The sequence below is a fragment of the Syngnathoides biaculeatus genome, chromosome 13 (assembly GCF_019802595.1).
Source record: "Syngnathoides biaculeatus isolate LvHL_M chromosome 13, ASM1980259v1, whole genome shotgun sequence".
NCBI lineage: Eukaryota > Metazoa > Chordata > Actinopteri > Syngnathiformes > Syngnathidae > Syngnathoides > Syngnathoides biaculeatus.
Window position 1 is genome coordinate 24,641,744 of NC_084652.1, and position 15,665 is coordinate 24,657,408.

The 15,665-nt window shown below is 43.1% G+C and overlaps 1 protein-coding gene across 2 annotated transcripts in view; it reads right to left on the reverse strand.

Moving 5' to 3' along the window:
* rnf31 (ring finger protein 31) overlaps positions 1 to 15,665 on the reverse strand; it is a 157,401-nt gene that overhangs the window by 111,889 nt on the left and 29,847 nt on the right. For both annotated transcript variants that reach the window (XM_061840165.1, XM_061840164.1), the window contains exons 5-8: positions 13,237 to 13,293; positions 9,331 to 9,535; positions 8,710 to 8,890; positions 6,686 to 6,819 (exon numbers count right to left, since the gene is read on the reverse strand). In XM_061840165.1, the coding sequence (XP_061696149.1) occupies positions 6,686 to 6,819; positions 8,710 to 8,890; positions 9,331 to 9,535; positions 13,237 to 13,293 (577 nt within the window). The remainder of the gene's footprint in view (positions 1 to 6,685; positions 6,820 to 8,709; positions 8,891 to 9,330; positions 9,536 to 13,236; positions 13,294 to 15,665) is intronic.

Below are 15,665 nucleotides of genomic sequence, written 5' to 3' on the forward strand. Positions count from 1 at the left end.
GCCAAATGAAAATTTCAGACCCCTCCATGATTATTAAGTGGGAGAACATTTACAAAACCAATATCTTTACAATACATAAAGAAATAATCAATCTTGAGTATGTTTTATGTGGTGGGGAATAAAGGATGATCTCTGGCTGTGGGGTTTAATTCCCTCCATACATCACAAATGCCCATCCCTCCTGTAATCTTTTACACTTTTTTGGATATGCCGAAAGGAAAAGAAGAAGGTGTTGTTTTGTGTCTGAATTAATCTTGATAAATCCCATTTTGGATTCAATCTCAGATTAAAATCACAATTCCTTGTGTTTTTGTAATCATTAAATCAATGATTTGTCTTTAAAATTCCCATGTTGCACCTGGGGGTGCATGAACATTTATAAAAGTAATTTTTGTCCCATCCATCCATCCATCTCTACCACTTCTTCAGGTCAGACCACTGGGGAAATAGGTTCAGCAGGGATACCCAGACTTCAATTTCCCCAGCCGCTTCTTTCAGCTCTTCTGGAGGTATCCGGTGGTGTTCCCAGTCCAGCCAGGAGACATAATTTCTCCAGCGTCTCTTTCTGGTGGGACATGCCTGGAACACCTCACCAAGGAGGCATCAGGGAGGCGTGTGGATCAGATGCCCCAGCCACCTCATCTGGCTCCTCTCAATGCGGAGGAGCAGCAGCTTGACACTGAGCCCCTCCTGGATGACTGAGCTTCTCACCGTATCTCTCAGGGAGAGCCCCGGACACCCTCATTTCGGCCGCTTGTATCCGGGATCTTGTTTGTTCGACCCACAGCTCATGCCCATAGGTTAGGGTAGGAACGTAGATCGACTGGTAAATTGAGAGCTTCACCTTTCAACTTAGCTCCCTCCTCACCACAATAGACCGATACAAGGTTCACATCACTGCAGACGCTGCACGGATCAGTCTGTCGATCTCCTGCTCCATTCTGCCCTCGTGAACAAGACCCCAACATACTTAAATTCTTCCACCTTGGGCAGGATATCATCCCCGACCCGGTGAGGGCACGCCACCCTTTTCCGACTGAGGACCATGGTCTCTGAGTTGGAGGTGCTAATTCTCATCCGAGCCGCTTCACACTCTGCTACGAACAGGGTTCATACTGACCATAAAAATTTGCTTTTTAGGGGCATTCTTAGGGGCCAACACGAAAAATTTAGGGCCATCGTGGGAAATCAAAAGTAAGGAAAAAAGACTCACCCATTGGTGCCATCAACCGTTCTTGGTTCATCAAGTTTCATCAAGTTTCCAGGACCACAGTACCTGTGACAGTCGCCCATTGTGGTAGTTCTCATTGATATGACCATTGTCAATGTCTTCACAGAATTACTTCACATAACAGTCTACAGAAAAACAGATTCTAACTGCAATTGCAGTTTACAAATAAATATCTCCTGATGACCCCTACAACCTACCCAGTGCCTCCTCTATTTGTTGCTGCAGAAGTGCCAAAGTGGCTCTCTTGTCTTTTGCTCTGCCTCTGAGTGCATTGGCCTCGGTGATAAACCTCAGATTCCTCTTTTCATCTGCTTCCTCACACAGCCTGTCAGCCTTCTCAATAAGCGTAGATATGTCAGTCTCTATTCTGGCTTTTTTGGCTTTGAGGCTGTCCATCTATGCCTTAGCTGCCTTCCTCTTCTCTGTCTGTTTTGATGCATCCTTCTTCTTCTTTTCCTCCTCTAGATGCTGGACATAAATACTTCTGGCAGAAGACGCAGCGACCAAGAGCTCCTTTGTGATTGGCACCATGTCAGGCCCTGCATATTGCTGGCCCACCTCCACTATTTGCCTCAGAGCAATCAGTGACTCCTTGCTTAGGTTGTCCTCGGTGACCTCCTTGTTTGTGGAGAAGCCTCTTTCCACAGATGCCTGTCCATGGGACAGGAGCAGCAACTGCTTTATGACGCCCCATAGCTCCTGGAACTGCTGGCTTTCCTGTTGATGCAGAGTGGAGTGGAAAAGCGTGTCCAGCCTGTCCTTTGAGATATTGAAATCAGAGAAAGCGACCCTAACCTCCTCATCTTCTTGGATCTTTTCACTCAGTCTGAAATACTGGAACAGAATCCTGTCACAATTGCTTTCCTCCATCCTTCTGTGAGCCACCATGATGTGTAAGGTTTTTTGGATTTTTTTGTTGTTGTTTTCCTTCTCATCTTTCATGGCAATCTGTCGAGGGTCCATCCAGCTTAGTAGGCGGACTAAACTGTACATGATGGGGGGCTTCTCCAGCAACTTTTCTATCATGTTTACCAGGAAAGTTTGGCAGCTCATTCTAAATTCCTGCTTTACACGGTCAGTTGCAATGCCAGATTTCAGAAGCAGTCTCTCAGCCGCAAAGCCTATGCCTACTTTCGATCAATCCACCCAGTGTGACTTGTCACCCACATTAATCTTGACAAGGCTGGTGAGGGAGGCTGCCTTTTCTTTAAGGACTTCAGGCTTGATGAACTTTTCCATCAGAGTCTTGATGAGGTTACCCATGTCCATTGCGATGAAGGGAAGCATAGGCTTGTCAGTCTGGTACAATTTCAGAAATGGTTCCACCAGTCTGGCGCACATGAGAAAGAAGTGAAGCTTGTAAACAAAGACGGGGTCCTGTGCTACTTTCTGAACAACAGTGAAGGAGCTGTTGGTTGGGCAGTTCACCTTCTTTGTCCATGCTGCCTCGCAATAATCTATTGTAAAGAGTGTTGGATCCAGTGACTTGTTTAAAGTCCTCGCGCCTGGCAGGTTCATCGCGAAACAAGTTGTAGAGGCTGGACAGAAAATCTTCCACCCCTCATAAATGCTGCCTCGCAACCGATTCGAAATGCATTATGGAGGATGTGTAGACTGTAGCTTCCAGTCCGCACCATGTGGCGTGTGGTCATCTTTCCTATTTGTTCTTGAATAGATTTGTACAGCTTCCAATTAACACTGGGGCCATCCATCGAGAGCTGGAGCAGCTTTTGGTGAGCGAAGTCACACATGATAGGGTCCAGACGCTCCTGAAGATCCGTTGCTGCTGAATGTCCCAGGAATTCAGAGGTGAGGTAGCAAGTTCGGACCCGGTCATCCATCCACAATCGCACATGAATGTCCAGCTGCTTCTCTTGCATCTCATGATTTAGAGACTCATCAAAGAGGAGGACATACTCTGATTCAGCCTTCATTTTCTGCCTCAGTAGAGATGAAAAGTGGGCAGCGATGCCAAATGTAGCCAGGTACGAAGTCTTCCTTTCCCCACAGTGGTAGTTTTTAGCAATGTCACTGTCTGGAAACATGACTGCAAACACTTTCGAATTATTTTCACAAGATTTGTAACTGTAATAGCTGCAGATCACTTTCAAAGTCCACACAATCTCTGCCTTTAACGAATCCGTTTTCTTGTATTGAACTACGTTCATAAAGGTTGACTTCTGGCTGGTTGAAGTTGATGACTGGACAACTGTAGGTGCGCATGCACTGCCAGTACCACTGCCTGAAGTTGATGCTTCACTATCTTGATATTTTGACAGAAACAGATTCATACCAACAGAAAATGAGACAGTCTTCGCCAAATCAGCGTGTCTCCTGTTTTTCCGGTGCGACTCCAGTGCTTTGACGCCCATCTTTCTAAGCTGGTAACTCTGTTTTCACAAATGGCAGTCGAACATGTGCCGATCTTTTGGATCTCGACTAACCCAGTTCCCAAACTCCTTACTTTCAACCCAAGCATGTTGAAAAATGCACTTCCCCATGATACAAGTTGGATCGATCAAATAACTACGCTACGTCGTAACGAAGATGAAGTGAAATGCCTACTCACGGAAACGAACAATGGAATATCAACAACAAGATGGCGACAAGTTGTAAACAGAGTGACTTTCGTTGACAATTTCCGACTGTTTTGGACGCCAGACGATCTCTATTTTTTTTTTTTTAAATAAAAGATTCAGGTTTTTTTTAGGAAGAATTTTGGCGGTAGAGGTCCTCCCTTTTACTTTTTTTTTAAAATTTAAGGCCTTTTTAAGGGCTTGACTGGTTTTCGCTGAATTTTAAGGACTTTTAGGGGCCCCTAAATGTACCCTTAGAAATTTAGGGGTTTTTAGGGACTTTTAGGGCTGCGTGCAAACCCTGTACGAACCTCTCCAGTGAGCGTTGGAGATCACGGCTTGATGAAGCCAACAGAACCACATCGTCTGCAAAGAGCAGCGATGCGATGCTGAGGCCACCAAACCGGATACCCTCTTCGCCTCAGTTGTGCCTAGAATTTCTGTCCATAAAAGTTGTGAACAAAATCGGTGAAAACAGGCAGCCTTGGCGGAGTCCAACTCTCACCGGAAACTAGTCTGACTTATTTCTGCCAAACGGACCAAATCCCGGTCGAACAGGGACCGAACAGCCTGTGGCTCGGTACCCCATACTCCCGAAGAACCCCCCCCCCACAAGACTCCCCACAACCACATCATTTCTTCTTTCATCTGTGATTTCTTATATCTTTTAAAAAATTTACCACACCAGGTCTGTGTCCCGTTTTATATGATGATGAGTAGACCTGATTAAAACCCTGTCTATTAAGTTTAGGGTGCTCTGTGTAGGTTAAATGGGTCTCCTGCAGGAGTAGTACATCAATCCTATCTTTTTTTCATTTTACCCAGTATTTTGCTCCTTTTTATTGAATTAAGTACACCCTTTACATTATAAGTTATTACCCCCTCCACTCAAATGCAGTAACAGCATAAATACATTTTTTAAAAAAGAGAAAAGCACACAAACAAACAAAATAGAAACAAAGGAAACAAAACATGAATAGAACCAGAACATTGTAAATTGAAAAGATTTCACCAGTGTCTCAGCTTGAACTTCCTGTTTTGAGGTCATGATAATGACCCTGTAGGGCCGTGATGTTTTATCGGTTCAGAGGGGAAGACTATACATGTCACTGGCTGTAGAGGGCCCTCGTTTAAGCATTCTGAACAGCCCATAGTTTATAATTACTCAGATATTCCCCAATCCTATATCATCGAAGTAACCCTAAATCTTATAGTGATGGTGATTTTTTTATTTTTATTTTCTATTTTATATTTTTCCCTTAATTGCCATCACCTTGCCTCTTTACCATAACAATTCTTTGTCCTAACAAAATAAATTTACCGGTCAGTCCGTCTGAAGATGTCCAGTTTCTTTTTGAAGCCTTCCCGTGGCGTCTCGGCTTGCGGCAGCCCTGCTCTGGAGTTCTGCTCCACATCAGGTTGTTGACTCTGTCAGCCAATTTTGCCGGAGGTTGATATACTGTATCGCCGCAGACATACCTCTCTTCACCATATCTTTCATAGCCTCCTCTGCTGAGTTGTAGATGCATGTTTCTCCCTTGCATAACACCATCATTATCGCTGTGAAAGTAGTCTGAAACAGGATATTGTTCTCCTTAAGCACCCTCTTCACCTCTGTGTACTCCCAGCGCTTCCTGAGTATCTCCGGTGCATAATCATGGTCCACAAACCTTTTTTACCTTGATGTAAAAGTCCTCTCTTTCGCCACACTTTTTTCAGGATTTTCTCTTTAGTTTTGGTGCTTGAGAATTTCACGACAATGGATCTCGGTGGTGCATCTGGTGGGGGTTTTGGTCCCAGCATGCGGTGAGCGTGTTCAATCCTCAAATCTTCGGCGTGTGGCAAATGCAAGTCTTCTTTCAATAGATTCAATAGAACATCATCGTCGATGAAGAATTGTTCTCCGACCCCTCCGCTACGCCATTAATTCTTATATTTTCTCATCATGCTCTTCCCTCTTGGTCAATTAGTTTGTCTTGCAACTTAGCTTGTAACTTTAGCAGCTCGCTCATAGCTTCCTCGAGTCCTTGCACTCTTATCTCTGTGATTGCGATTCTCTGTTCAGCTTCATCCAGTCTGTTGTTTATGTAGTATTGGCTCCTCCGGTTCTGAACGACTAGCATTTCCTGAATCGTCATCGACATGTTCTTCCTCGGCTGAAGGAATTTCTTCTGTCATCTGTGGGACAACTTTCTTTTTTTGTTTGGGCAAATTATAAATGCCTCTATGTCTAATTCACGTGTGGAACAAAAACTCAACGTATATGGCATTTATAAACCAAAACTTTAACAGGACGGGGAGCTCCGTTATTTTCCTGTTTACAGTATGGCGACTTAACCGGAAGTGGGGAAAAAAACTAAAATCCCAATCGTCATTTTAGTCTAGTTTAAACTTCCTTTTGCTGAGTCTTGTCAACTGACCTTTCCTGAGGCAAAGGAGGCATACAGTTCTTCAGATAATTTCCCAAGTTCCTTTGTGACCCCCCCGGATGAAGTGTTTCTGTGGTCTTGGGGTAATTCTTATAGGTCAGCCACCCCTAGGAAGGTTCCCCAGGTTTCCATGTTTTTGCCATTTGTGGACAATGGTGCTTAAAGTGGTTTGGTGGGTTCCTAAAGCTTTAGAAATGGCTTTGTAACTCTTTTCAGACTGATGGATGTGAATTACTTTAATTCTCATATGCTCTTGAATTTCTTTAGATCATGGCATTTCTATTTTCTATTTCTATCTATCTTCAGTGTGCCCTGGGACTAAAATAAGTTAGACACTACTTGTCCAGAATGTTGGGCACATTCTAATATGACTGAAGAAAGGAAAATAAATGGGAATATGAAAACAATCACAACAGAGATTGTGGGATGCACACAGTGATAGAACAAACCTGTGATGGTAGCTGGTGGAGAATCATCTCCAGCAGAGCTGAGTGATTCATAGTGAGGGCACTCACAACCCTCACACAACATATCTTGGGATGAGTTGACTTTTGTGCAATGAAGGCAATGCCATGTGGAAGAACTGAAAGTGGAAGGAACAAATCTAATTAGTTATATCAATGAGAAATGTAAAACTCCTTTACTGATTACTTCAAGTTCACCTGATAAAATGCACAGTAACCACTTTCATCAACACTTGATTGAATTAATATACGTACATATTCTATTTTATTGCATCTGTTCTAATATTGAAACATACAGTGAAGAAAACAAGTATATGAACACTGTGTTTTATTGCAGGTTCTGCCACTTAAAAATCATGAAGAGGTCTGAAATTTTCATCGTAGGTCGACTGTGTGACAGATAATCTAAAAAGAAATATTTGGAAATCAAATGTATGTTTTTTTTAATAATTTATCTGTTAGATGCAGCTGCAAATAAGTATTTGAACACCTGAGAAAACGAATGTTAATATTTGGCACACCTTTGTTTGCAATTACTGAGGTCAAATGTTTCCTGAAGTTGTTCATCAGGTTTGCACACACTGCAGGAGGGATTTTGGCCCACTCCTCCACACAGATCTTCTCTAGATCAGACAGGTTTCTGGGCTGTTGAGCCACTCCTTGGTTTTCCTGGCTGTGTGCTTTGGGTCATTGTCATGTTGAAAGACCCAACCACGACCCATCTTCAATGCTCTGATTGAGGGAAAGAGGTTGCTCCCCAAAATCTCACAACACATGGCTACTGTCATCCTCTCTTGAATACAGTGAAGTCGTCCGTTCCCATGTACAGAAAAACACCCCCTAAGCATGATCCTACCACCTCCATGCGCCACAGTAGGGCTGGTGTTCTTGGGATGGAACTCATCATTCATCTTCCTCCAAACACGGTTAGTTGAATTATGACCAAAAAGTTCCATTTTGGTCTCATCTGACCACACAACTTTCTCCCATGACTCCTCTGTATCATCCAAATGGTCATTGGCAAACTTTAGACAGGCCTTGACATGTGCAGGTTTAAGCAGGGGAACCTTGCGTGCCATGCATAATTTCAAACTATGACGTCTAAGTGTATTACCAACAGTCACCTTGGAAACGTTGGTCCTAGCTCTTTTCAGGTCATTGATCAAGTCTTGTCGTGTAGTCTCCGGCTGATTCCTCACCTTTCTAAGGATCAATGACACCCCATGAGGTGATATCTTATATGGGGCTCCACTCCGATTGAGATTGACCATCATATTCAGCTTCTTCCATTTTCTAATGATTGCTCCAACAGTGGACCTTTTGTCACTAAGCTGCTTGGCAATTTCTCCGTAGCCTTTTCCAGCTATGTGAAGTTGTACAATTTTGTCTCTGGTGTCTTTGGACAGCTCTTTGGTCTTGGCCATGTTACAAGTTTGATTCTTACTGATTGTAAGGGGTGGACAGGTGTCTTTATGCAGCTAACAACCTCACACAGGTGCATCTGATTCAAGATAATACATGGAGTGGAGGTTGACTTTTTAAGGCGGACTAACAGGTCTTTGAGGGTCAAAATTCTAGCTGATGGACAGGTGTTCAAATACTTATTTGCAGCTGTATCACACAAATAAATCATTAAAAAAAGCAGACATTGCTATTTCTGGATTATTCTGTTTAGATTATCTCTCTCACAATGGACATGCACCTATGATAAAAATGTCAGACCCCTCTATGATTTCTGAGTGGGAGAACTTGCAATATAGCAGGGTGTTCAAATGCTTATTTTCTTCACTGTAGGTTCTGTATGAATAACCCACAAGGGAAAAGAGTCAATTGACCACGAGTAAGTGTCTTTTGAGACCAGCAGGACTGACACATAATGTATTCCCTTGAGGCGTTGAGTGAATCCTGGGGTTGAGCTATTATATCACACTAAATTCAAAAACAAACTTCGAACTGCAGTGTGAATTACTGTGTGTGTGTAACATATTGTGAAGTTTATTCCATCTAACCTTTTATTATTCCCGCTTTTAGAAGTTGCAGTGAAAGAGGCGGAGGATGTGACAGCTGTTCGATGGTGCTTGGCCCTTTCAGGGTAAGAATGGTACAGTCTATCACATTCCAAACACATCCCTTGGAGGCAACTCAGGCAGTGGACAGTGATGCGAAATATTCCACAGATAGTGCAGTTTTCTGAAAAGAATATTAATGACATTTCTTTCTGCTGTATAATGTAGCAACAGGCACAGCAAAAAGATTGCATATAGACTGTTAATACATATATTTACACTGCTAAAAAAAATCCATCCATGCAAGTACAGTGTGTATGTTTAAAAGCATATTTGTGACAGGGCTATTTTCTTTTATGATCAAATAATTACTTTACCAGAGCATAATAAAAATATAACTAAGGTTTTAAAAATATATTCCGATTTCATTGTCTTGAGTCAGTTAATGTAAGAAAACGGAAAAAGTAGTAAGCCCTGCTGTGACATGGTATGACCTCATCTTGACTAGTTTGATCTTAATCTTGACTCGAGTTTTTATCTTAATGGCCGCATGGCTTGGAATCTCCATTAAAAACATGCGCCTCCATCATAACCCAGGACGAAGCGGTTCGTCTCTCTCCTCACCTGGGTGTTTCTTGAAGGGTGGTAACATGACTTGAAGAGGCTTGAGACTTTGGTGGTCGGAGGAGAGTGAGCAACAATGGCCGCTCTCCCTCATGGAATGGTCGTCGAGAGGGAAGGTGAGCAACTGGGACTGACTGTCTGAATGATGTTTACTAGAGCTGGAAGATGAACGGCTAACTACAGCATCTGTGTTCAGGCCCACATCCTAAACAAAGAGAAAAGATGGTGTGGTAATTACATTTCCCCTTAACATATTAAGTAATGAGTCCTACACTGTTTTTGTGTTTCCACTGTAAAGATATCATTTTTTTCTGGTTCTACTTGTTTTCACATCAGGGTAATGAAAATTTCTCATTTGTTGTCTTTCCACCGATATAGTTTAGCAATGTTACACATGACAAACTTGAAATGTTGTCTCCGATGCGCTTGCTATCAGGTTGAAACTTAATGTGAAAACTAAAGTACAGTAGCTCCAAAAGTTAGAGCTGAAGAATGGGGAAAGAACTTCAATTTCAGGTACATTTATGTCATTGGCCACTTTGCAACTAGTGATGGGAACGGAAGTTCTTCTCTAAGTGTACTGAAACATGAGAATTAGTTTGTAAACAAGAGTCATTCTGAAAAGTCGTTCAAAAGATTCATTCACCAAATAATACAATTATTTTTCACAGCATCATTAAAGTGTAAGGAAGGTCCGCAATGCACCTTTTTGCTAATATTATACAGTTTTTTATGCAGAATTTTAATCTGAAATCCATTATGAAGGAAATATTTTTATTTTTTGATTATTGGCAAAAAATGATTGCACATTGCTGGATACGCCGGAAAAAGACGGAAACAAAGTTGAAACAACCGAGCAAGAACGTGACGTCAGAACTGGTGACAACAATGGCGAGCATTGGAATACGTTGTAAGAACGATGATGAATTGATCGATATTTCGAGAGATGAACACTTTTTTGAAGTGTCGCACAGAGACGGTGAAGAATACGAGCTTTATAAAGGCATTAAAGGTTATCAATTTGAGCCAGTCAGACACCACACACACACGTTCGAATGCAGACGAAATAGCTGGCGATGAAGAAAGTGTCGAGCATGCAGGGAGCAGGACATGCATCATGTTGGAAACAAAGACTGGTAAGCATTTCTGAAGTACTTGTTTTGTTTAGTCATAAACTGCTAAATAGTAAAGGCATCAATATCCTGAATGCACATACGAAGTTTTCAATCTTGTTTTAAAATTATGTAAACGCCATATATTTAGTAAACAGGTATGCGACCACCCAGCTGTTCATTGTACAGCGTGATGGATCTGCCTGTACTTGTATGTGAAACTATCTGCAGTATGATGTGTTTACCTGTAGTGACGTCAGAGGTCAGCCACACGCTGTTCTCAGACACGGGAAACTAGTTCAAAGTTCGCAGACTTTAATTCATAAACATATTTTTTGGTAAAAACATCAAAAAGGTTTGGAATTTTATGGTACAGTTGAAGCTATATTTCCGTCTACATAAGATAATTTGCATTAGAAATTAGTAATTTAGAAATTAAATTACACTTTAATGTGCTTCTTCATTCAGTTAATGACAACCCAGTTCCCGTTCACTCCTATGTGTTCCACCATGGTGGATACCGTCGTTGACAAGAGCAACCATGTTTTCTGTTCATTCACCTTACAGTTATTATCATCAGATTGGGATAAAGCATTTTTCAGCATCTTGAGAAGTACTATACAAGTTTAATGCATTATCATCAAAATCATCATCATCACTATTATTGAATAAAAAGCTTTTAAAACAACATTGCTCTCGCCTCTGCTCTTCTCGCTCTATACTAACGACTGCACCTCGTGGCATCCGACTGTCAAACTCCTGAAGTTCGCAGATGACACTACAGTCATTGGCCTCATCAAAGACAGCGACAAGTCAACATCTCGACAGTAAGTGGCGAGACTGGAGCTTTGGTGTTGCAATCTGGCGTTGAACACTCTAAAGACTGTTGAGATGATTGTGGACTTCAGGACGCATCCTTCACCACAGTTGCCCCTGACCCTGTCCAACTGCCTTGTGTCACTGTCGAGACCTTCAAGTTCTTGGGAATTACAGTCTCAAAGGACCTGAAGTGGGAGACTAACATAAAATCCATCCTCAAAAAAGCCCAGCAAAGGATGTACTTCTTGCGGCTTCTGAGGAAGCACGGCCTGTCATATGAGCTGCCACAAAAAATGACAAACTCCGACGGGCAATCAAAAGAGCTGAACGGATTACCGGCATGACTCTAAAAACTATTGAGGACTTACATGCAACGCAAACGAGGTCCAAAGCTGGGATCTTTTCGGATCCTCCACATCCTGGCCACCAGCTCTTCCAGCTCCTTCCATCAGGTAAGTGCTACAGATCAATGTAAGTCAAAACTAGCAAGCACTCGAACAGTTTTTTCCCTCTGGCAATTAAGTCATGAAATTCTTTATCAGCAAATTTATTAGCAGAGCCACTAATATTGTAATGGACTATTCACATCCTGGTCCTCATCTGTTTCACCTGTTGGCCTCTGGCAGGCACTACAGGTCCCACAAAACACAGACAACCAGATTCAAGGACAGCTTTTTTCCCAGAGCCATCAACTCCTTGAACTCAAACCACTGAAATAATAGTACTGTAATGGAATATTATGGAACGGCACTTTTGTGCATTGATGATGCACAATTTATTTTAGCAGTAACTGTGCCTTGATGTTTTATCTATTGTTTTTTACCCAAGACGTTTTTCGATTTTTATTCTATTTTATTGCACCATGTGGAGAAGCACTCATCATTTCGTTGTATGCACAGCATATAATGACAAAGGCTTTTGATTGATTGATTATTTTTGCCTTGTGCAATTGTTGGGATACTCACTCACATCCTGCTGGTCCACACAGTATTAGTTTTAGTAAAATATTTTGTAGACTATCGCATGATTCGTCACTTTCAACTGCTCCCTTTGCACAAATGTCATTGCACTATAACGGGAACCGCAAATGGGTAAAGGGACTCTGTACAAGATTTAAACAATGTGGGACGTCAACACACTTAGTATCGCTTACCTGTTCTAAATGAAGAAGTTTCTACGTCTTGCACGACTCTTATAAGGAATAGTTCCCATAAATAGAAATAGGTCTTGTTATTTGTTGTTGTTGCTTTGTTGTTGTTCTGTATGTCGTACCAGGGCAGCACCGACAGCCGGAGAAAAATTCCTTGTGTGGTTTTACACACTCGGCTAATAAAGCTGATTGTAATTCTGATTACAAGGGTTCATCTCAGTACTTAGTTATATACCCTTAGTTGGGAAGGTCAAAAATTTTCTGTATATTTTCCACACAGTGTTGCTGGTATTTTGTGCCATTCCTGCAGAGCAGGGATGTTTGGGGATATGTCGCTAGAAAACACAGACTTTCAATTCCTTCCAAAGATTTTGAGAAACTGGTAAGGCCACTCCAGTACCTTGAAGTACTTCTTACAAAGCACCTCCATTGTTGCCCGGGCGGTGTGTTTGGAATCACTGTCATGCTGAAAGACCTGGCCAGATTTCATCTTCAATGACATTGCTGGTGGAAGGAGGTTTTCTCTCAAAATCCCACAATACATAGCCCCATTCATTCTTTCCTTTACACAGATCAGCCACCCGGGTCCTTTTGCAGAAAAACAGCTCCAAAGCATGATGTTTCCACCCCTATGCTTCACAGTAGTTATGGTGTTCTTTTGATTTAACCCATCATTCTTTCTCCTCCAAACATGACAAGTTGAAAACGTTCTATTTGGGTTTCATTTGACTATGTGACATTCTTCCAGTTCAAATGCGCTATGTAACAATTGAAACAGTGAATATTTTACACAACTCAGAATAAGTGATAACCCTCACTACTGACCTTGTGTCTTAGTGTAGGAATGATCCTCTCATAGAATTCTGGATGAGGATGAGTCTCCTGGGATCAAACACAATACAAAATTAAGAATCATGTATGCAAGAGTATTGTCAATGGCTCTTCAGCATTCACAAATATACAGAAATTTTTACTACATTATATTTCAACAATTAAGCATTTCTATACATTGGCTAAAATTCTCCAAGTATGATCATCAGATTAATTTACCACAATTTACATTCGTAGGAAATGTTATGTCAAACATGATATGACTTTCAATATAACACTGTCATACTTAAATTACCCATATTTTAATACTCTTAATATTATGCAGAAAGACTGACAAGATTTGGCGGAAATTCATTGATTCCCCCAATATCATCCTTGTTCCTAAATTTAGCAAGAATTCTCAATAGGGAAAGGCTGGGAAGAAAAAAATATGACTGAAATTCTGTACCCCTGATCGAACAGTATATCAGTAAACTAATTGTACTCATAAAGATCCAAATACATCGGGCCAAACAATATATAATGGTGCCCCATGTGTGATTGAAATCAAGGGCTGTAGTAAATATGTTTACTGCATGTTCAAGTTGCAAAAAAATCCACTTTTAAAAGGTTCTTTGGAAAATCTTAGTTAAAGTATAGAGCAATAACAATTCTACTCAGTGAACAGAGATGAACCCTATGATGACTGCAAAAATTGGATCTTGGTTTCCCTAGCCCAGACGTGAGTAACCGGGGGTCCCCTCTGAAGCCAGGCCTGGAGGTGGGCCTCAAAGGAGAGCGCCTGGTGGCCGGGCCTGCACCCGTGGGGCTTGGCGGGGCACAGCCTGATTGGGGAATATTGGTCCCCCTTCCCATGGGCTCACCACCTGTGAGAGGGCCCATAGGGGTTGGGTACAATGTGAGCTGGGCGGTGGCCAAAGACGGGGACATTGGCAATTTGATCTCTGGCTACAGAAACTACCTCTAGGGATATGGAATGTCACCTCTTTGGCAGGGAAGAAGCCCGAGTTGGTGCGTGAGCTCTAGAAGTTCCGACTAGTTATAGTCGGACTCGCATCTATCCACCGCTTGGGCTCTGGCAGCACTCCTCATGAGAGGGGTTGGACTCTGTTCCACTCTGGAGTTGCCCATGAGGAGAGACGCCGAGCAGATCTGGGGATACTTATAGCACCCTAGCTCGGGGGCTGTGCATTTTTACCCCAGTGGATGAGTGGTTAGCCTCCCTCCGCCTGCATGTAGGGGGATGGGCTGACTGTTGTTTGTGCTTGGGCACCAAATGGCAGTGCAGAGTACCCACCCTTGTTGGAGTCCTTAGAGGGAGTGCTGGAAAGCGCCCCCTCTGGCGACTCCATCATTCTGCTGGGGGACTTCAATGCCCATGTGGCAATGACAGTGAGACCTGGAAGTGCGGGATTGGGAAGAACCCCACCCCCCCCCGATCAGAAGTCGAGTGGTGTTCTGTTAATGGACTTCTGTTCTCATCACGGATTGTCCAAAACAAACACAATGTTGAGGCATAAGGGTGTTCACATGTCCACCTGGCACCAGGACACCCTAGGTCGCAGTTCAATGATTGACTTTGTGGTTGTGTCAACAGACTTGCGACCGCATGTCTTGAAGAGAGGGGAAGAGCTGTCAACTGATCACCACCTGCTAGTGATTTGGATCCGATGGTGGGGGAAGATGCCAGTCCGACTTGGCAGGCCCAATGTATTGTGAGAGTCTGCTGGGAATGGCTGGCAGATTCCCCTGTCAGAAGGAATTTCAACTCCCACCTCCAAAAGAACTTTGCTCACTCTCAGAGGAGGCAGCGGACATTGAGTCCGAGTGAATTATGTTCCACGCCTCCATTCCTGAGGCGGCCGACTAGAGCTGTGGCCCTAAGGTGGCCGGTGCCTGTCGTGGCGGGCAAACCACGAACACGTTGGTGGACACCAACAGTGAGGGGTTCTGTCAAGCTGAAGAAGGAGTCCTATCAGGCATTTCTGGCCTGTTGGACTCCCGAGGCAGCTGATCGGTACCGGCTGACCAAGTGGAATGCAGCTTTGGTGGTCACTGAGGCAAAAACCCGCGCATTGGAGGAGTTCGGTGAGGCCATGGAGAACGACTTCAGGACAGCTTCGAGGAAATTGTGGTTTCCGACCTCAACTAATCCACGAGGAAGCTGAGTCTGGGTTCTGGCGGGCTCTTCTATCTCCGGGGTTAAGGTCACCGAGGTGGTTAAAAAGATCCTTGGTGGTAGGGCCCCGGGGGTGGGTGAGATTCGCCCGGAGTTCCTAAAGACTCTGGAAGTTGTGGGGCTGTCCTGGTTGACACCCCTCTACAACATTGCATGGACATCGGGGATAGTGCCGTTGGATTGGCAGACTGGGGTGGTGGTCCCCCCTTTTTTAAGACGGGTGACCGGACGGTGTGTTCCAGCG